This window comes from Festucalex cinctus, chromosome 8 (assembly GCF_051991245.1).
Source record: "Festucalex cinctus isolate MCC-2025b chromosome 8, RoL_Fcin_1.0, whole genome shotgun sequence".
NCBI classification, from domain to species: Eukaryota; Metazoa; Chordata; class Actinopteri; order Syngnathiformes; family Syngnathidae; genus Festucalex; species Festucalex cinctus.
This window is the reverse complement of record NC_135418.1, coordinates 18,583,778-18,604,738: the sequence shown is the minus strand read 5'-3', so window position 1 is coordinate 18,604,738 and position 20,961 is coordinate 18,583,778. Positions and strand designations below refer to the sequence as shown.

The following is a 20,961-nucleotide window of genomic DNA, read 5'->3' as shown; positions in this document are numbered from 1 at the left end:
AAAAGAGAAACAACATCCCTGGCCTCACCTTCAATCCATTGTTACTTCACAGACTTGGAAAACAAACAGCTACATCATGCGTTGTCATCTGCTTCTATTTTTACTGGCAAAAATAGGAAAACAATTTGACTCACATTATTTTAAAAGTACAATTAATACATGGCTACTCAACCCAACTCTGGTCCTCGAAGAGCCAGCAAGCATTTTTTCCATCCTCTGATTGGTTGGTCAGGGCAAAACTTGTTACAGCCAACTCTGACTAGCAAAACACATCTGCAGTGATCTGCACATAAATGCATTTGTAATATGAATAAATATTGTGCACTACTTAATGTTTTATTGTTCCGTATGTTATTAGATTAATATGACTTGATAGTGGGGGTATTAAGAGCGGTTCAAGTCAGGCGAAATACACAGCCCGTCACTAGTATTTTTTTTTTTTTTGATGTACCTGTACTGCATTAATAAACTCATGCAAACCTCTAAACCTACTGAGTACATGTTCTTCTTAGGTTTGTTTTACTTCTCATTGACATTTCAAGACCAAATACAAACCTTATATGCAAACTGCAGGTTGTCACCGTGGCAACAAAAGCAAAGAAACTGCAACCTAAGTAAACAGCCCAAAAAAAATGCCTTCAGTGTTGTGTTTTTGTGTCTAGTATTTTTCCTGTTCTCCCCTCCCCCTGTTTCGTTTCTCTCGCTCCCCCTTTGTTTGCGTGATCCTCTCTGAGATGCCTTGTCTCCTCCCAGCGACAACAGCGCCTCCGCTATTGGCTGTTCCTCGCTACGGAGGCGTGGCTTGGGGGCGAGGCTTCCTGATTTTTTACCAGGCAGGGACTTTTACGAGTGCGTCAGTTGAGCCACAGTAGCGCGACAGGAAACGTCCACGTCAAGCCAATACGTTTTTATCAGCCTTTAGTGACGCACACGTAGCGTTTGATGACACGAAATTAATCGCAGAGACTATATAGTTCTACAGAAGAGGGCTATACACTGTCCCAGGGCAGGTTACGCGAAGGGTATAAAGGATTTTCTTGCCTCTGTTCTTCCTGCTCAGCCTTTGTTTTTCCCCAAGCTCGCTCGAGCAGTCGACTGGCAGCGCCCCCTGTGGGCGAAATAGGAAACAAGTCCAGGATAGGGAGCCGGACGAGTGGCGGAGCCTCTCGTCTCGCGTGCGACGTGGGTCCACCACGCTCAGATGTCCGATGCGCAGTGAGGATGAGTCCCGCTCTGGAAGCCCTCATGCAGGCGGATGGGACTCCCTTTTCGGGGAAGGGGGTGATGCTTGAACCCTTCGTGCACCAGGTGGGGGGCCACTCCTGTGTGCTGCGATTCGGGGAGCAGACCATCTGCAAGCCGCTCATCCCCCGCGAGCACCAGTTTTACAAGAGCCTCCCTGCCGAAATGAGGAAATTCACCCCTCAGTATAAAGGTAAGTGCGACTTGTTAAGATCGGAACTCGCCTGTGATGGTGGTGACAAGCTAGCTCGCGTGTTTCTCATCTGTATGCTAAGCATTACGTAACGGTCCGTAGGCTGCACTTTGCACGTGGATGTTCGCTTGAATAGTTTGCGTGAAAGGGGCCCAAAAGAACGGAATATGAAAACTAATATTCTCTAAAGATGGCAAGACCTCAGTGGTGTTCTCAGTACATGGCAAAGCAGGGACAGGCTTTGAATCTTGTACCTGGGCCTTCAGTGTAGCCTTGCACGACCTGATACCACCACTATCATGTAACAATTATTGTAAACGTCAATCCAGGGGCGAACAAAATAATAATACAGCACCAAACTGTGCCATATACATAATCTGGAGCAGTTAAAAATAAGTATTTATGCGACCAATTCAAGAAGAAAAAAAAGCTAACCTATGGCTTTGTAGTCCAGCTAGCGGGCCCTGTGAGGCGATTTTGAAATGTGGTTGGCTAAATAAAATAACCCAACAGGTTGCTAATATTTGAATTATATCGACCAGCACTACATTCTGAAGGTCCTGAGAAGATTACTTTTACAAGGTAGCGCATGGCCTTAAATTATGGACTCCCGAAATGAAAATAATTGACTGATAACTGATATTTGAATGTGATACTCGTTTTCAGCAAAAGGGTAAATATTGGTGTCACTCCAAATCTTTGTTCAAATGTTTTTAAGCATATGATGTTGGACAAGAAACTAAACAAAAATTCAGGGAGCTCCCATTGTCATCATCATGTCTTAGAAACTTTAAAGTTAAAAAAAAAAAAAAAACGTTTCTGGTAAATAGCTCCCTTTGTCAAAATACTGTAACTGACATTTTAAATTTAACTTTGTTTTAATTTCAAACAAAAACAAAAGGTAGTCTTGCATGTGAAGCAGGCCTCAACATCCATCCAAACTTGGCTTGTCACAAACAAAATTGTTTGTAAGAGACAAGTTATGTGAATCTAATGTAAATGTAGCCATTAACAAATCCAGGATTAGTTAGTTGCCATGCACCTTTTTATTGTAGTATAATTTTAATTGTCGACGTCAGACCTCGTCTTACCCCATTCGACTAATGAAATTAAGTACATGCTGATCCACATGTCCAATGGCGTCTGTTAAGGAGGTAAGACATCCGTGTTATTTGACTCCTCCGAAATGTAGCGTGTACTATTAAAAGACCGTGTGTGGTGTCTGAGCAGTTACACAGCAGATTGCTAAGACACCACAACGATCAAACATTTTCACATAGCTTGTTAAGGTATTTCACACAATTGGGTGTACCTCAACATTTATAATTCAAGTGTATCCCTTGGCAACATTAAGGTCCCAGGGTCAAACTGCCTGTTTAATAAGAATAATGAGCAGTTGCATCACAAGATCCCACACTGGCTGTTTGTGGCGCGATGACTGTGCAAGTCTCCGTCAGGCCGCAGTGGCGGGGAAACGAAAGGGCCTAAGGATGCTGATGTCAGCGCAGATGATGTCATAAGCTCGGGGAGCGGCAAGGCCGCTGGGTCCTCAGGCCCGCAGTTTTAATACGTAGTCACGCTGTTGTTTTTTGATGGGACATTACGTCCTTATTTCTGCCAACTTATTGACCACATCCTGTACATCAACAGCCATGATATGCATTCTACCTTTCACATGACCCTCTTGAGTCTGTTATGAACACTCTTTGCTCATTTGAGTATGTATTGTTATTGTCTAATAAAAGCATGAGCTGTATTTGTGCTTACCCTGCAATTTTGAATAAATGTGCTTTTAATAACAAATTTCAGCCTTGTCTGTCTTTTTTTTTCCATGGCTATGTATTATTTGTGGTTGTTTAGTGCATTCACATTTAAATCCTTTGCATAAAAGATTGCTGTGATCTTCCAGTTGCAATGAATTTATTGTTTTCAAACGATCCCGCATCCCTTTTCACAGGCGTCGTATCGGTCAGTTTCGAAGAGGACGAGGGAGGGAACCTGTGCCTCATCGCGTACCCTCTTCATAGCGAATCGGGCGACCTGGAAAACAAGGACCCCTCGAGCGATTGCGAGCCCAAGAGCAAGATGTTGAAGTGGAGCAACAAAAAGCAGTCCCCTTTGCACGTCGACAACGACAACTATAGCAAAGAGCGAGCTCGCCAGAGCCGCAAAGATGACAACATCATAAGGTAAAGTTGCCGTGTTGTACGTTTTGAACTGAAAAGTACTTTGTGACATGAGCGTTGACCTTTTTGTGCGCGCGCTCTTTTGTAGCTACCGCGACGACGTCCAGGCGCAGCCGCAGGCCGAGGTTCTGTACTTAAGCCTGGAGAAGGGCAACATGGTGCCGCAGATCAAACACAATCCCTGGAGTCTCAAATGTCACCAGCAGCATTTACAGAGGATGAAGGACAACGCAAAGCACAGGAACCAATACAGTATCCTTTCATGATGATGTCATCGTGGAACACGTGACATGTTCATAGTTAAGCACGTCGTATTGCTCCAGTCTCTTCGTGCATTCCTTGACTCGCTTCCACAGAGTTCATCCTTTTGGAGAACCTAACATGGCGTTACACAGTACCATGTGTCTTGGACTTGAAGATGGGGACCCGCCAACATGGCGACGACGCATCAGAGGAGAAGAAAGCCAATCAGATCCGCAAGTGTCAACAAAGCACATCGGCCTCCATAGGAGTGCGGCTCTGTGGCATGCAGGTAATGTCGACACTGACGAACCTTTTTAGTTACTGTTATGTGGTTAGTGGTACCTTGACTTAAAAGTGCTCCAACTTACAAGTTTTGGGAGTTGTGAACCGAAATTTGAGTTCAGCCCTGCTTAAGCGCAACGGAAATAAAAAAATAAAAATAAAAAAAGTAAATGCAGCCACTAAGGTGCCCTTGCATCAAATGGCCATTTATGGAACGGGATAAATATAAAATGAAAACACTTCTGTTTGTTTTCCCTCAATTTTGCAATTAGTGCTGCCGCTATAGATTTATTTTTAGACTGGATTATTCAATCGAATGTTTTACAAAAGCATTTTTTCCCTATTCACTCTATTAGCCAGTAATTGTTGTTTATTTCATATTCGTATAGTGTAGGGCTGTGTAATTAATCAAAATTCAATTACACTTTAAATTATTACACTCCACAATTACAAAATATGCATAATCATAAAAAAAAAAAAAAGAGTATTAATACTAATTTTGAGTTGTTTAAATTTGTACATTTGCACCTTTTTTAAATTTTAAAATGTGATTTAATAAATTTTGTTTCATCCAAATGGATCTTGCTTAATTAGTGTTTCAAAGAATTTTATTTGTCTAAATATTTTTTTTATGTTTCAACATTTTACTATTTTGTACCAAAAAATAATTGTGATTTCAATAAAAGCTACTCGTCAACCTTTATGAAACTGATTGTTACTGGTTCGGTCATTGCTTAAGTCTTATTTGATTGAACACAGAAGATAATCAGTCATGATAATGAAAGACTACAGAAATCAGTTATTAACGACTGTTGAGATGCTGAAATCAGATCATTTCAACTATTTTCAATGAAAAAATTGCTCTAAACGATTATTAAAATAGTTGTCGTTTAATTTGATAATTGATTACTTGTCAATTAATGAATTCATTTTGACGTCTTTTATTGCAATTTAATAAGTGATTATTTTTCCCAAGGTCCTCCACATTCATTTTGTACCAAACACAAGCAATGTCGGATGGTGCCAGTGAAGCGAAAATTTTGTGTGGATATGACTGCATTGATTCTGAACATGCAAGTCTGAAGCGTGCATTTGATTCCGTTGTACTCATTTTTGGCTTTGATGTCCGCAGGTGTACCAGTCAGATTCTGGCCAGCTGATGTTCATGAACAAGTACCACGGCCGAAAGCTGACCTTCGCAGGCTTCGAGGAGGCCCTCTACCAGTTCTTCCACGACGGACGCCGGTTGCGGCGCGAGCTGCTGTCGCCGGTGCTCCAGCGCCTCCGCGAGATGCAAGCTGCGCTGGAGTCTTGCGAGTCGTACCGATTCTACTCCAGCTCCCTGCTCATCATCTACGACGGAGACCCTCCCCGAACGCCCTCTCGACCCAGACACCGCGGGGGAGAGGAAGGCGATGAGGATGACTTGTCTGACGATGACGAGGAGGAAGAAGGGGCCTTCGGTTTCCCTCGCTCGTCCTCGGCAAGCTGCAGCGCCAGCGGGGCCGGAGGGAGCGGCAACGGCGGCGGCAGCGGTCGCTCCGCCCACAACCCAGCGACGGATTCCAGCAGCCCCACCGTGGACGTGCGCATGATCGACTTCGCTCACACCACCTGTCGTCACTACGGCGAGGACAGCGTGGTGCACGAGGGCCAGGACAGCGGCTTCATCTTCGGGCTCCAGAACCTGATCACCATCATCTCCCAGCTGGAGGATCACAGCAATGACTGAAGGCTTGCACCGGAGACCGCATGTTCTGAATTTCAAAGCCTGGGGATTGAGCCCGAAGAGGCCACGCCCCCGAGGTGCACCGTCTCGAAGGTGCGACGCCTCGCCGCCTGCTCGGAGGGAACCTCGGGGTAAGGAGGAAGAGTTGCGCGGTGGGTCCTGCGCTCGCCCTCACCTGCCAAGAGGACAGGGCCCGCCTGGGTCGCACTTTTCCCTCCTTTTGAGACTGCTCCTTTAGCGCACAGTAGGAGGCACGAGATTGAGGTCTCGCAACAAAAAGACTTGTAGCATCCTAGGACACTCCCCCTCCTCCTGCGGTACACACACAGTTCCTTTATTTTGCATTCTCTCTGAGAGAGAAATGGCGAGCTAAGTGGTTGAAATTCAAGTGTACTGTAGTTCAAAAGAGTCTGACATGGTGCTTTACCTGTGGTGTTGAGTTTATTTGGTGTTTTGAGGGAAGTCCCTATGAGTATAGCACATAAATAGCGGGGGAGGGACTTTAAGGGCTGACCTTGGCTGGCTAGGTCAGCAGCCTTGTAGCAATCAACAGTGTAAGCTCCTGTTAAGGACATTTTGTGTTCATTTTGGTGTCCAATCAGGCACTTTGAAGGACTCTTGATACAGAACGGACAAGAAGGAGACAAGGAGTTTGCCTTTTTCCAACAGTTCCCCTCTCTGCTTAATTTTCTGCAAACAAGACATTACAAGAAAATTATTTTTTTAATTACCAATGTGTTTTTTTTTTCTTAGACTTTCTCTTATTCATTCCTTAAATGTGGACATGAAGAGAATTTACTGATTTGAAATTACTAGCTACCAAGAGACTATTTATTTGAAAGGGTTGTGGGAAATGGGAAAAATCACATTCCAAATAACCACTCTTATATGTTCTCTTATACTGAATTTATTTTGTTATTGCGAGAGCGGATAAGCTCGCTTGTATACATGTGTGTTGGCGATGTCTTGAAAATAAAGACATTCATTTGTGGTAAGCAGTTGATTACTATTGTGTGGTTATTACTGATTTTGTGAAGCAGATTGCACAAAAACAATAAAATGCTAGACAGTACAGTCCATTTCTTGAAAATGTCAGATAAATTGTTCCTAATGGTGGACGCTAATTGTATTTAGGTGCAAATTGTACTTGAAGCAGTTCACGTCTGCACCAGCCCAAACTGCACCCACGATAATTAGCTTCCATCCTGCAGCGATGTTGCAGACTGGATTGTGCAAGAGGGTTTCGGATTATACAACGCAACGTGAAAAACCAGAAGGGCTGCATCCGGCTCAAAGCAGGAAGCATTAGAAGCTGTTTGGCAGCGCACACAAACACACCATCGGCACACTGTAACCTGGAAAAAATAAACATGCTGAGCAATGGAATAAATTAATGAATATATAAATAGGTTTTCCAGCAATGGAAGAAATAATGTGATGGACCGGAATGCATTATCGGTCTTGTATGAGTATAGTATCATTTGCAACAAAAGTTATTTCAAGTGCTGGTTACAGGTACAAAGTACTTTCATTACATTTAATTGTATTGCATGTTACATGTGAAATTACCATTGTCGGGAAAAAACTATACAGTAATTGAAACTATTCACAATCGTTTTATACAGCAAACATTTTACAACCACAGAAATGATGTGGAAGCAAAAACTTAAAAAACAACAAAAGAAACATCCAAGAAAAATCTAAATACCAAAAACACACACGCCACAAAAAAACAACTGCGAACGACAAATTCACACCACTAGACCACAAGAGGATGTCACAAGAGGGATAGACCAGTTCAACCCTTAAAAAAATAAACTCACAGGGTTATAGGGGAGATAAACCCCAAGTTTTATTTACAATAACAGCATATGTTCTGTGCTGCCCATAACTAGTCTAAACACAGTCTTCTGATTAATATTGCATTGGTGGTAAGCAGAAATCGACCCGTTTTAATCCATCGCGGGGCGGCCATTTTGCCACTTATTGTCAACTGTAAAATGACACCACAGTTGGTCAGGGCGTAAGTAACGACCAATCACGGCTCAACTTGCAATTGTCACATGATCACATGATCATGTCACATGATCAGAAAACAGGTGAGCCGTGATTGGTTGTTACCTTGAACAACTGTGATTATGTCATTTTCAGGTGACAAGAGGCAAAATGGCTGCCCGTGAGTGATGGGAGAAAACAGGTGTTCTTTTTGTTGCTTACAGTTCATGTTCCACGTCGCGTGTCATCACTTGTGACTGATGTGCTGATGTTTTCAAGTTTTAATATGCTGTGAATGACTTTTTGAAGAGCTTTTTTTTTCCTCCTAATGAAGCTGTCTGCTGTTACTTCAACCATAGCCTGGCTGTACAGTACACATTTTCTATATTCTTGTCCTTAAGTTAGAGCTTATCACAGCTGATTTTGGTCAAGAGGCTGTCAACTGTATACTGACGAGAGGTGACCAGCCAATTCAATTGAACAACCATATGGACACTTTAAAACCTATCATGCACGTTTTTTAATATTGGAAGAAGTGTGGGAATCACCAACCTTAACAATTGTAAGGTAGACATGTTGCCCACGGTTGAACTTCAATTCCAACATTTATTATGGGAACAAATGTGTGCTTGTTGAATGTATGCTAATATTTGAATGTTTCATGAGTCATATAAAGCGCATGTTTGTTTATGAGAATTCCAGCTGTCTAGCAACAGCTATCAAGAAGTTCCGCCTCATAAACCCGTGGCATCCTGTTGTTTTTGCATAATTTAAGCAATTTACTTTAATCAAAAAACTGCATTCAGTGTAATCTGACAGATTTGCTGGAATGTGATCAGATTTTGAGCTTCTGGATCTTGACTGTTATGTAACACACTGGAAAAACGAATAGGCTCAAGCCAGGCTGACATCAATAGCATAGTGGATGGTGCGGGCCATGGCGTAAGTGACTTTGTGATTACAGTAATATCGCTTAGTTTATGACGCATGAATATAAACGTGGTAGTTTGCACATACGTATCCAACAGAGTGGCTACTTCATAAGGGTCACAACAAGTTGTATTTTGTAGGCCTTGCTGGGTGTAGGTTTTTAATCACACTATAGTTAATTGTTGTTGGGTTCTTTTCTAATTTAACATTCTTTTTTTTTCTCATGTATTTATTTATTTATTTGTTTATTTATTTATATTCTCAACTTCACAAAAAGAAACGGTTTGGCATAAAGCAATTACAAAAATTACAGAAATAGGCTTCAAGCTGTTAGAAGCCCCTCCCAATTGGATTTAAATGTAAAATTATGGGAATTACATGGGGTGTGTTTAAAACAACCTTTAGCAAAATCCCATAGATGGGCTAACAAATTTAAACACTTTTTGCAACATATATTTGAACACCAACAGTGTAGACAGACAATATAACAATACTCATAGATATATTTTCTTTATCCTCTACAAAAAAAACAACAACTAATATTGCTGTAGTTTACTGAGTAACCGTAGTTGTGAAAGTCTTCTTAGTTTGTTTCCCCCTCAGTGGCCACTAAGCACACTAGGAGTCGCAATAAATTAATGATGATGCACAAATTGAATAATACATTCTATTTGATTATTTTATTAATAAATATTGTAGTAAAAGTTTGAGTAAAAAAACACAGGTCGGGAGTGGGGTGAGGTCAACATTTTCACATTAACATTTTCATTCATTTCATTGGGAAAGATGATTTATAAGCATGTTCACGGAATGAATTGTATCGAAACTTATTCATACGTCACTGACCATCATACATTACTGCTCTCACGTTGGCTCAAATAAGATTGTACAAGTGAGAGTCAAGTTTAATGTATTTTGTCCGTCAGGGTGTAACTTACTTATTTTTAGTCTTAGACAAGATTGGAATGGTCTGCATAAACAAAAATGTGCTATCTTACTAGCTTTGTTGATAACACATTTCCAATATATATTATATAGGAATTGACCACTGACCTTTGAATTGATTCACACGATCATGAGAGGCTTTTTCTGGGTGAAGGTTAAGTTTATTCACCAAATTAAGTCAACACTTTCACAAGAATCAAAGGACACACATACGTATCTATGTAAATGTGTACTGTGGGTGGGCCAGCAGCGCACACAGCACACATGGTTTTGTGTGTGTAAACGCCATAGCAGTCATCACAGTTCAAAGGTCGTGGAATTATCTAATTGTTTAGCTATTGGAAGCTCGTAACCACATTGGTCTAGTGGACATCTAATCGGATGCGCTCAGGTTTTCTAACAGCCTGACCCAATTCCAAATTGACATATATGTTGGCCCAATGTGTGTGATGCCATGGCCAGTCTAGCAACATTCCACCACAGGATGAAACAGAATGAGCTAACATTGCCAGTTGCCAGATCAAATTACAGATGATGAAAGAAGTAATATAGCATTTTTAATAATGTGACTTTCCCCCTCCCCCCACATTTGACACATGCACACACGCTATTGCTGTTTATCATTTTATTTTATTTATGTACATTTTCAGCATTTGGGGGATTTTAAGTGCACAGTTCTTCCCTATTTATTCTAAACATTCCAAATTGACAAGTTCCTCTTATGAAGATGAATGCAAAAGTTTGAGACCAGTACCAACTGTTTTTTCCCCCCCTAGAGATTTCTCATAGCATTTGTATGCTAAATAAGGGCTTAAAAACAAACAAAAAACCCTTCTGTTTGACAATCACACAAGTTGTAGCCTAAAGCAACTTTGAAGACTCAAAATGGCAACATTCTCAACAGTTCCCATTTTTGTATGTGTATGACTTTAAATAGTAATTTTCGACTTTATTCTCTTCAAGAAAGCCCACATTTTTTTAACTATTAGTAGTTGTTGGCGTTCAATTTGTTTGCTTTTCTATTTAAATTTGAAATATCCTACATTGTGATCTGTCATTGAACGCACCTCAAGTCAAGTGCCAAATGTTAATTTATGGTTTCTTTTGCCACTCACCTCAGCAAGTGTTCGTTCGTGCTGTGAAACTTCACAGTTATTTACCTGCTTTATTCCCACTTACCTGCTTTATTCCCCGCTTTGTTATTGTGTGCAGATGAGAAAAGGTGAGTTTAATCACTTATATTGTCTGTGCGAAGTGTTATTGTACTGTACACTATGGATTGATTGTATGCACGCAGCACTTCCGCTTTAGATGTAATAATGCACTGAAACTTCCGGTGAGGGGGAGACTTCAGAGGAGATGTAATGTTAAACCCTTTTCCTAAATCTAACTAAAGAACAGGGGCCACTCCTTTCTTTAACACAATGACTACCAGAATTCTAAAATGACTAACTAGACCGACCAACTTGCGCTCTGGCAATGACTTAATCTAATCAGCTAAACTATTACTCGCTGTTTGAGTAGTGAAGGTAGTTTGTTTATTAAAATTCTGCCCTGTACTGCCAAAAATTACTATTACATCTAAGTGCCAATATTTGACTAAAAGCAATAATACCTTGAACTGTGCCGCCACTTCCAGTGTATCAGGTTGTGTGGCTCTTCTTCACCGAGGGGATCAGACGATCTCAGCATTGTCAATATTTTTGAAGCAGATGGACTGCCATACTAAAAATAAGCAAAATTTCCGAAAATTTTGGCAAATGTTCTTGTTTTAAAAATAAAAAATTCTGCCAATGGAGTAAGCAAAATTTGCCCTGCAAAACATCTTAAAACTATTAAAGTAACTTTTTTTCATATTACCACTAAATTATCATAAATTTAATTATTTTTTAAATCCAAAATATAAGATTATTATAATAAAATCAGCAATGTATTTATTTATTTATTTGTTTGTTTGTTTGTTTGTTTGTTTGTTTGTTTGTAAAATTAGGACATTATTCTCTTTCTTAAAATATTACCCAAATTTCCCAATGTTTTGCTCTCCCAATGCTTTAATTCTAAAGATTATGACATGTAGATTTTACTGCCAAATGGAAGGAGCACGAACATTACTTCACTATTCACCTATTTCTGAAATATCTGTACTGTTTTGACAGGTCAAACATAAGAGCAACACTAGCGAAATGTGCAAAGTGGCATTTCTCACCAGCTGCTGACCCAAAAAAAAACAAAAACAAAACCTTTTTTAATGCTCCAGTAATGTGCACTAAACAAAGGTGAGTGAGTGCATATGCGTGTGAAGGCCTGATGATGATCATGAAGTGTTATGAAACAGAAACCACAGAATAGGCGGGGGGGGGGGGGGGGGGGGGTAGGTTTTATTAACACATGACAGTACCTGCACGTTCAATTGTCCCACAGAATCCATCTGTGTGGAGGAGTTAAAAATAACTCAGGCCAAGACTGGCAGAGTGAGAGAGCATCGATAGTAATCTGGATTAAACTCCATGGTTAAATTCCATTTAAGGCCAGTTGCTATGGGGGTGGGGGTGGGAGGTGCTCATGGTGTTTTATTCTGTGGTGGTCTTTTTTTTTTTTTTCTTTTGGTTCTGTGGTGTATAAAAAAATGGCTGTATTCAATCAACGTACATGTTTTTCTACATGCCATGACACCACACTCCCTGGTTGGCAGGATAGTTAAAAAAACAAACAAAAAAAAACTCCCTTTTTTAATTACATGAAGGGTTTGATGAATGTCGGGCTCTATTTTCATGAGGGTGTAACTCTGTGCAGAGAAACTGTCGGAGCTTGACCAATATACATTTCTAACAGCACAACATCAACATCCATTATATGTCGCGTAAGTAGTTTTCTTGGGAAGAGAGATAGGAGAGCCAGACAGGAAGTAACTCACTCTTCTGTTGGGAATCATGGTCTTCTGACTTGCTCCCACCCGTTTTCATTTTCGTTTCATTGCCTCTCCCACCCTCCCTCAAACTCCCTTCCATGGATGTGTATCGGAATGTAACCACACTAACACCACTAAATCTGTCCTCATCTGCCTGTTTGTGATGAAATGTGGCACTATAACTTCAAATGTGCAGTAAGTCTGGCAGAAACAAAATCTTCCTTGTGTGTTATATACAAAAAAGTAACATTATTTGTGGAAACTGACACATAAAAGAAACCTAGAATAAAAATGACAAGTAAACCAATTTTAATGGTGGAATAATCAAAACTTCTATTGTGACAGTGTCAGTCAAACTTCCAAGATGTAGGGAAGCATCAAGAATTTATGCAGACTTTGCGTAACTTTCCTGAACTGTTGCAACCTTCTTGACAAAAGCTTTTCATCTTTATCTTTTAGTGTGTCAAACTCGTATACCAGGATTTTTTTTAAGAGACAAGGCGTTGCCTTTGTCATTGTATTCCTGAATTATAAGAGACATGCTTGTCCAGCTTTGTTTTGAGTTCAATCGCTGACAGTTTTCAATAAGAAAGCAAGAAATGGTCAGATTAAATTGTGTACATTTCAGCGGGTGTGAAATTAGTTGAAGTGAGGCGATGAACCTGTCTTATTGTGTAGGAGAAACTGTGATAATCATCATTTCGCTCAGAAAGTGTTGTACGAACTTGCCTTTGTTTGCACTCTTGTACGTTGCTGTTGGAATAATGGCAATAACGAGGAGGCGCAATAGTTGGTAGGTGTGTGTAACCTTTGGTAAACAAGATAGAATAAAGCTAATATATTAATTGGACACATTTGTACTGCCAGGTTTGCAGGACACTCTTCCTATTCCAGAGATTCCCACCACTGGTGTGTCGTGAGTGATTATCAGGGGTGCAAATTTCTCTTAATTTGTCTCTATATGTGTGTGTGTATATATATGTATATATATATATATATATATATATATATATATATATATATATATATATATATATATATATACACATTTATATTTAGATGGCAGGAGGTACAGTAAACATTTGTAGCCACCTGTTGCCATTCATACAACAAAATAAGTCATGGCTTCCTGTGATTTTCAGCTTTAGTAAGGAGTACATTTGACAATATCACCATTATTTCAATTGTCATATTTTTTTCTAGATCTTTGTTTAGTAGTGTGAGATTTATCTCATGTAAACTGGATCAATAAAAATTGGTAAATACAGGTGAGACATTTAATTAATGTGCAGGGTTCATGGCTGAGCTTCTCATCTACAGCTCTCTGTTGCCGTCTTCTGGCTCATGATATAACACACAAGGCTTCATGTTGATTTATTTTAACAGTCATCATATTTTGCTACTATTTTGAGCTCATTCTTTGAAACTGCAGTTTGCCACAAAAGTCCAAAAGTGAAAATATAAATATATACTTTTTAAACTTTAAAGAAAGGGGGAAACTGCTTGTCTCGCGAGAAATGGTGACGTGTCTGTTGGGTTTCTCTTCCACTGTTCACACACGCACGGTCTGTCGCACGCACGTCGCACACTCCCGGCGCCTGCACAGATTGATCGCTGAGGAAGACAAGTCTTAACAAAAGAGACATCCAGTGGACATTCGGGACATCATGGGAAGTGAGTATCCTCTTGCGTGACTTCAGCATTGTTTCTAGTCTGCTTGTGTATACTTAATTTAGTAAATGGAACACGTAGTAGCGCTGCATGTTAGCGAGTGTTGCAAGCTAGCTTAGAACAAATGTTTGCCCTTTGCGCATGTTGCTTGCGAACTAGTTTTGTGGTTAAGATAAACTGCTTGTTGAAACAATGTATTTATGATTTGCGATGAATATTTTAACCCGAGTGCCGTCATTTGACTGACGGTAAACGTCTGATGCTAACTTGTTAGCCACTCATTCAAATACATTGACAGGGAAGTTAGTGATGACGACGCTTAACACCGCCGACGTTTCATTGTCAATTTCTGATTTCAATCATCCGCTAACTGCTGTAAGCAAACACTTGTAATGCAGTGTTATATGTAGCTAGAAAGGTTATGTTATTATTTATCCAGTATTGTTTTTTTTCCCCACGTTTAACGGCGATTCTTCCTCGTAGTGTAAAGTCCGCCCCTCATTCATTGCCACGTCTCACGGTAGCAGGTAAAATCATGAGAAATGTCCACCTTTGCTTGATTTCAGTTAAATTCTTGGAAGTGATCAAGCCATTCTGTGCAGTTTTGCCAGAAATCCAAAAACCTGAAAGAAAGGTTTGTGCCACTCAATCAAAAAGTAATGACAAGGACCTGTAAACTCCTCTTGAGACTGTTGTAAAACGTGTTACGATGGTCTTGGTTTAGATCCAGTTCAGGGAGAAGGTTCTATGGACAGCCATCACTCTTTTCATCTTCCTCGTTTGCTGCCAAGTGAGTTTTGTTTCATCGATCTAGATTTTTGTTAAATGTTGCATTCTGATAAACAAATTTAATTGCAACTGTCAATTGAAAATGCCATTTTTGCTCCTAAAACAAATTCCCCATCACTGGGTCAATAAAGGATTATTATACATTGTTATAAATAAATTCTTATAGTACAGTTGTCAGGCAAATAAAACAAACACTATGGATTAGCTTCACACTAAGGTTTATAACATTTTGTGTATCTACAATTAAACTGTCTTCAACAGATGTTTGCGTGTAGTAGTATCAAGGCATGGATAACAGAAATGTGTTGTAATATTTTTTTCATTTAGATCCCTCTGTTTGGCATCATGTCATCCGACTCTGCAGATCCATTCTACTGGATGAGAGTGATTCTGGCCTCAAATCGAGGTATGTATCTATTATGAGCATATCACCCTAACATAGAACACATGGAATTGTACTGTATCACATGACTGGTTCACTGTTTAATATGAGAGTGTTCTCACAGGTACATTGATGGAGCTGGGTATCTCACCTATTGTCACCTCTGGCCTGATCATGCAACTACTTGCTGGGGCTAAGATCATCGAAGTTGGAGACACACCCAAAGACAGAGCCCTCTTCAATGGAGCGCAGAAATGTACACACACACAAAAAAAGCTACCGGTACTCTAATTTCACTTGGTGACTGAAATGAAGATAATCTGATGTTTCTCAATGTCTTTCAGTGTTCGGAATGATCATCACCATTGGCCAGGCTATTGTTTACGTAATGACTGGCATGTATGGTGACCCCTCAGAGATGGGAGCTGGAATCTGTCTGCTCATCATAATTCAGGTACGACCAACTTAAAAACGAGGACAAATGGAATGGAGAGACTTATACATTATGCATTAAAGAAAAGGGGGGTAGAAATCACTGTTCTTTCTCAATTCCCTTCCGACGTGTCATCATCTGAATGAGGTCATCCACCCACTCGTTAGTGATACTTCCTCTTGATGCCATCTTATTAACATCCAGTCAGTTGACAACAAATCCTGATAGTGCCATAATAAAAATGTTTGTAGAGTGTAGTGTTTTGTTGACTCTACTTTAGGTACATTTTTTTTGTTTAAAAGTTAATCAAATCTTAAAAGCGCACCACCAAAAGCCACAACAAAAACATTGAGTTCCTCTTTTTGCTTATTTTTGATGTCTGAACAAACAAGGTGAGTTTTAACACCGCACATCTTTTTTCCATAGCTGTTTGTGGCCGGCCTAATCGTGCTGCTGCTGGATGAGTTGCTCCAGAAAGGCTACGGTCTTGGTTCGGGCATTTCACTGTTCATTGCAACCAACATCTGTGAAACGATTGTCTGGAAGGCTTTCAGTCCTACCACCGTCAACACTGGCAGAGGTATGAAGAATCTGCAGGGAAAGTGCTGAATATGTGTTTTTGTTCGTATTTCTAATTGTTCTTACTATGGCGCTGACATTTGCAGGCACAGAATTTGAGGGCGCAATCATTGCTCTTTTCCATCTGCTGGCAACCAGGACGGACAAAGTGCGTGCACTGAGAGAGGCCTTCTACAGACAGAACCTTCCCAACCTCATGAACCTCATTGCGACAGTCTTTGTTTTTGCTGTAGTCATATATTTCCAAGTGAGTTGTTTTTTTCATGTGTACACATATCCCAAAGCTCCTAACAGGCATCTATGATGAAATATGCATGGGAAGGTGTTGTCAAAAGATATCTTGACCTCTCGCAGGGATTCCGAGTGGATCTGCCAATCAAGTCCGCTCGCTACCGTGGCCAGTACAACACCTACCCCATCAAGCTCTTCTACACCTCCAACATTCCCATCATCCTGCAGTCGGCGCTGGTCTCCAATTTGTACGTCATATCGCAGATGCTTTCCACGCGCTTCAGTGGGAATTTCTTGGTCAATCTGCTCGGAACGTGGTCTGTAAGTACACTTCCTGTTTACAATGATGGGTCCAGTATTTCAGTCACTGCGGCGTTTGACTTTATTTCATGAAAGGTACTGATGAAATGACAAATGATGTCATGTTGTTTGTTGCGTTTGTAGGACGCTGCAAGTGGTGGTCCAGCTCGGGCGTATCCTGTCGGCGGTCTTTGTTACTACTTCTCCCCGCCTGAGTCATTTGGATCCGTTCTAGAAGATCCCGTCCACGCGCTTATCTATATTGCCTTCATGCTTGGATCCTGTGCCTTCTTCTCCAAAACCTGGATCGAAGTCTCGGGCTCCTCCGCAAAAGATGTAAAATGAAACTTCTACATACTTTTCAAGTTAATTCCACACGTCTGTTGTGGTGTAGTCTCTACTCGACTCATAACAATAATAACTTCATTTATCGTGCAGGTGGCAAAACAGCTTAAAGAGCAGCAAATGGTGATGAGGGGACACAGAGAGACTTCTATGGTCCATGAACTAAACAGGTAAAATCACTTTTTTTTTTTTTTTGTCTTATCTTCCTGTACAGACACAACATGTATAAATTATTCAAAATGTGACACTTTACTGTATTTCTACTGGATAATGTAAGTATTCACTCCACATTTTTCTCTTTTCTTCTTCTCCCTTGATGCTTTAGATACATACCAACTGCGGCTGCATTCGGCGGGCTGTGTATCGGCGGCTTATCCGTGATGGCTGACTTCCTTGGCGCGATCGGCTCCGGCACGGGAATCCTGCTGGCCGTCACCATCATTTATCAGTACTTTGAGATTTTTGTCAAAGAGCAGAGTGAAGTAGGCAGTCTGGGGGGATATTTCTTTTAGGAATCTTGTAACTGTTATCAGCGCCGCCATCTTGTGTATTTTCGACACCCTTGTGAAGCACTCCTATCTTCAGGATATTTTGGCGTCCAGGATTCTCACATCAAATGACATGTCGTGAGACGACAGAACTTGTGCTACCTCCACTCATCTAGAAACACAAAAGACTGAACAATTTTTTGACTCCATTTTGAAGCTCCCCAATATTCTTTTATGGCTGACTGTGAGGGGCTGTTTTTATCCCCGACCAACATGATAAAACTTCAGTATGCGGGCATACTTGGCTGGGATGATGGTGGGCCAATGCCTGCTGTGTGCAAGAAAGCACACAACCTTTTCACATCTTCAAGAAGGTGCAGACTAGAAGCTAAACTGTCTCCGACATGGAGTTCAGTACTGTCCTTTCCCAATCAGTGTTCCTGTGGATGTTTTTAATAGAACATAATGTAAGTGAAGAACAAAAGTATGCGAGTCTTAACATTTCTGTCTGGCAGGTAAATCCAACTGCTTTTTGTGTGTCTGCCACTGAGTCACTCAAACCAGGTCTCTGCCTTTTTAAAGGCAATCCAAGAGAGTTGCAGTATTAACTCAGTGGTACATATTCATGTCCTTCAGTTGTCCTTTGTTTTTATTGTCTGCTTCGAGAAACATTTTGTCACTTTTCCCCCTCGACAGATAATTTATTTTGTGTACATAGGCAATGTGATGGAATTTGTTTTAAGGCTTTGGAATACGTAGTAGATGCAAACATTTCAGAACAAACGTTTACAATAAACATTTTGGAAGAACGTCCATTGTTCAGGTTGTTTGTACACGATAATTTATTTGTAGGGTAAATTATTAAACTGAAGGAGGCGCCATAGTGACTTGAAAAAGACGTGCCATGACATTGACATCACACCAAGGTGATTCAAGGAGCAGCCTCTTGCATCATTAACAGTAACATTAACAATTCTTTTTTTTTTTTTTTTTAAATCAATAAGCAATAAAGAACGATTCCGCATTAAAAAAATAAAAAAATAAACGTGACGCAACGAGGACCTCATACGCCAATTCCTATTGGCTCTCAAAAGCACATGTGACTTGTGCTAAAGCTAGTTAGCTTCCTGGATCGTCGCCCGCAGTTGTGAAACAGCTGAAGATGCTTAACACGTTATGACATTGTCGTATGCCTGTGACATGTTTCTATAACACCAATTGCACCCGGCGGGCTGCTGCTGCTCCACTAAATTGGGTTTCACGTCTTCATTTGTGAAGAAATGACTACTGTTAGGGAAGAGGGTAAGCACCCTGGGTTAGCTCGGCTAACTCATTCATACAGTATGGAAGTAAATTATGACACAAGTTTGAGCCAGTATGTAAATATGTAAATTCATGTCTTTTAGCATTAAGACTTAGGAAAATACGCTGCAACGTATGAGATTGATTGTCCTGTATTTGTTAAAAATGTTTACTTAACCTTGAATGGGTAACATGTTCATCATTTGTTCTTCCATTGTTTTCAACTGACATGACACAAACCACGTGATTGTTCCCGCACAGGTAAAGACAAAATAATCTTTGTCACCAAAGAGGATCATGCAACACCCAGCAACGCTGAGCTTGTTGAGGAAGATCCAGATGATCCTTATGAGGAGCAAGGTGAGGAACAAGGAAAGGTTTGAAAGTAGTGACTAATGCCATAAAATGCCGCAAGATGTCGCCACAGCCTGCACTAACAGTAACGTAGTACTTGGTGTCAATGAATTATGTGTAAATGAAATAATCTGTTATTTTGTTAATGTGTGAAATGATATTTAAGTAGTTGAAGGCAGCATCCATAGGGGCTGGCCTCAATTACTCAGTTCTTGATAGCACTCGAGGATTTCTCTATGCTGACCTTCATCTTAGTCTTAAGTTTTTAATTACTCTGTCTTACTAGGCTTGATTCTTCCCAGTGGGGAGATTAACTGGAACTGCCCCTGCCTGGGTGGGATGGCCAGTGGCCCCTGTGGGACCGAATTTAAGGAGGCCTTCTCCTGTTTCCACTACAGTAAAGAGGAGCTGAAGGGCTCAGAGTGCCTGGATCAGTTCAAAGCAATGCAAGAGTGCATGCAGCGCTATCCTGAACTCTACCCTCAAGAAGATGACGAGGTACCAGAAGAAAATGCATCTAAAGCTGAACAGACCTCAGAAGAAGCCTCTGACTCAGCTGCTGATTCCAAGTCCACATCTGACCCTGTGCAGGAGTCAAATAGCACAGGGAGTTCAGTGGAAAGCTAACTGCCATTTGTTTGGGAAAGATTTAGGTGAGCCTTCATGTGCTAGTTCGTTTCATTTTTGGTTTGTATACCAATGTTTGATTGTAAAATACTAAGCTGATCATAGAACAAAAGTTTATTTACAAAGAAGCTTACACATCCATTCTTTGTTGCATACTAGTCTCACTATTTTGATTTGTATTTCATACGTATAATGTATGTAATGTACATTTTTATGTATTGTACTGCATAGAGTGGACTGGTGAAGACACTTCAGGTCCCTGCCCTTCCAAGGGTGATGATGCTTGTGAGGCCAAACCGTCTGCAAAGTATTTACCTCAGCTCTTCCAATGGCGTGCAAGTCACTTAAATTGCTAAAATAAACGCATACCATCATTTTTTTCTGTGTGGGGTGTAATGAAGGAGTGAACAGCAAAGACCTCTACGTTATGGATGCCCATTGAAATGCATTGTTTCAAAAAAAAAAAAACTGATGAACATTAACTTTGTTTTCCACAGAAAATGTGAGTGGAAATCCTGGGGGGAAATGTGTATTATCTTAAAATATTATAATCAAAATTAGTGAATATACTGCACCATAAGGGTGCACTGTATTTGGTCTGTTGTTCAAATGTTCTGGCATTCACTTTTGTGTACGCAAGTACCAGAGGTCAGAGGTACGTTTGACCACTGAGGCACATGATGCTTTGCCATCAATAATTACCCAACATCATTTTCTGTCATTGGTGGATGTTCAGGGGGCAAAGATGACCCAAAAGCCAATAGGACAACTCCGAAGCGAGTGCCTCAAATATTCCGCAGCAGTCCT

General features: G+C 40.6%; 3 protein-coding genes across 6 annotated transcripts; all 3 read left to right on the top strand.

Annotated features, from left to right (window-relative positions):
• Window positions 1–841: 841 nt before the first annotated feature.
• Window positions 842–6,870, top strand: LOC144023710 (inositol hexakisphosphate kinase 2-like). Its single transcript, XM_077529461.1, has 5 exons — window positions 842–1,435; window positions 3,393–3,624; window positions 3,710–3,873; window positions 3,978–4,153; window positions 5,279–6,870. Exons 1-5 carry the CDS (start codon window positions 1,222–1,224, stop codon window positions 5,876–5,878), a joined length of 1,386 nt encoding a protein of 461 aa, XP_077385587.1. The 5' UTR covers window positions 842–1,221; the 3' UTR covers window positions 5,879–6,870.
• Window positions 6,871–12,002: 5,132 nt separating this feature from the next.
• On the top strand, window positions 12,003–18,684 carry LOC144024192 (protein transport protein Sec61 subunit alpha-like 1). Of its 2 annotated transcripts, XM_077530316.1 has the most exons (13): window positions 12,003–12,021; window positions 14,260–14,327; window positions 14,891–14,958; window positions 15,049–15,114; window positions 15,441–15,519; window positions 15,620–15,751; window positions 15,840–15,949; window positions 16,355–16,508; window positions 16,594–16,754; window positions 16,862–17,059; window positions 17,183–17,374; window positions 17,477–17,553; window positions 17,709–18,684. In XM_077530316.1, the coding sequence occupies exons 2-13, from the start codon at window positions 14,321–14,323 to the stop codon at window positions 17,893–17,895; spliced, it is 1,431 nt and encodes a 476-aa protein (XP_077386442.1). In that variant the 5' UTR covers window positions 12,003–12,021; window positions 14,260–14,320; the 3' UTR covers window positions 17,896–18,684. The 2 variants fall into 2 exon arrangements, with proteins under 2 accessions (XP_077386442.1, XP_077386441.1); XM_077530315.1 differs by lacking the exon at window positions 12,003–12,021 and having other exon boundaries at window positions 14,150–14,327.
• A 296-nt stretch (window positions 18,685–18,980) lies between these two features.
• On the top strand, window positions 18,981–20,946 carry LOC144023829 (mitochondrial intermembrane space import and assembly protein 40-B-like). Of its 3 annotated transcripts, XR_013284615.1 has the most exons (5): window positions 18,981–19,173; window positions 19,435–19,533; window positions 19,814–20,180; window positions 20,386–20,461; window positions 20,891–20,946. XR_013284615.1 is itself a non-coding variant. In XM_077529723.1 (4 exons), exons 1-3 carry the CDS (start codon window positions 19,152–19,154, stop codon window positions 20,152–20,154), a joined length of 462 nt encoding a protein of 153 aa, XP_077385849.1. In that variant the 5' UTR covers window positions 18,981–19,151; the 3' UTR covers window positions 20,155–20,180; window positions 20,891–20,909. The 3 variants fall into 3 exon arrangements, 2 of the variants coding, with proteins under 2 accessions (XP_077385849.1, XP_077385848.1); XM_077529723.1 differs by lacking the exon at window positions 20,386–20,461 and having other exon boundaries at window positions 20,891–20,909; XM_077529722.1 differs by lacking the exon at window positions 20,891–20,946 and having other exon boundaries at window positions 20,386–20,531.
• The last annotated feature ends 15 nt before the right edge of the window (window positions 20,947–20,961 follow it).

Bases quoted from the DNA above. Each gene is read 5' to 3' on its own strand.
- LOC144023710 (XM_077529461.1), top strand. From the start codon at position 1,222: ATGAGTCCCGCTCTGGAAGCCCTCATGCAGGCGGATGGGACTCCCTTT. The intron at 1,436-3,392 runs GTAAGTGCGACT...CCCTTTTCACAG, and splicing joins ATTCACCCCTCAGTATAAAG to GCGTCGTATCGGTCAGTTTC. The intron at 3,874-3,977 runs GTATCCTTTCAT...TCGCTTCCACAG, and splicing joins AAAGCACAGGAACCAATACA to AGTTCATCCTTTTGGAGAAC.
- LOC144024192 (XM_077530316.1), top strand. The intron at 16,509-16,593 runs GTATGAAGAATC...TGACATTTGCAG, and splicing joins CACCGTCAACACTGGCAGAG to GCACAGAATTTGAGGGCGCA. The intron at 17,375-17,476 runs GTAAAATGAAAC...TTTATCGTGCAG, and splicing joins CGGGCTCCTCCGCAAAAGAT to GTGGCAAAACAGCTTAAAGA.
- LOC144023829 (XM_077529723.1), top strand. From the start codon at position 19,152: ATGACTACTGTTAGGGAAGAGG. The intron at 19,174-19,434 runs GTAAGCACCCTG...GTTCCCGCACAG, and splicing joins GACTACTGTTAGGGAAGAGG to GTAAAGACAAAATAATCTTT. The intron at 19,534-19,813 runs GTGAGGAACAAG...CTGTCTTACTAG, and splicing joins TGATCCTTATGAGGAGCAAG to GCTTGATTCTTCCCAGTGGG.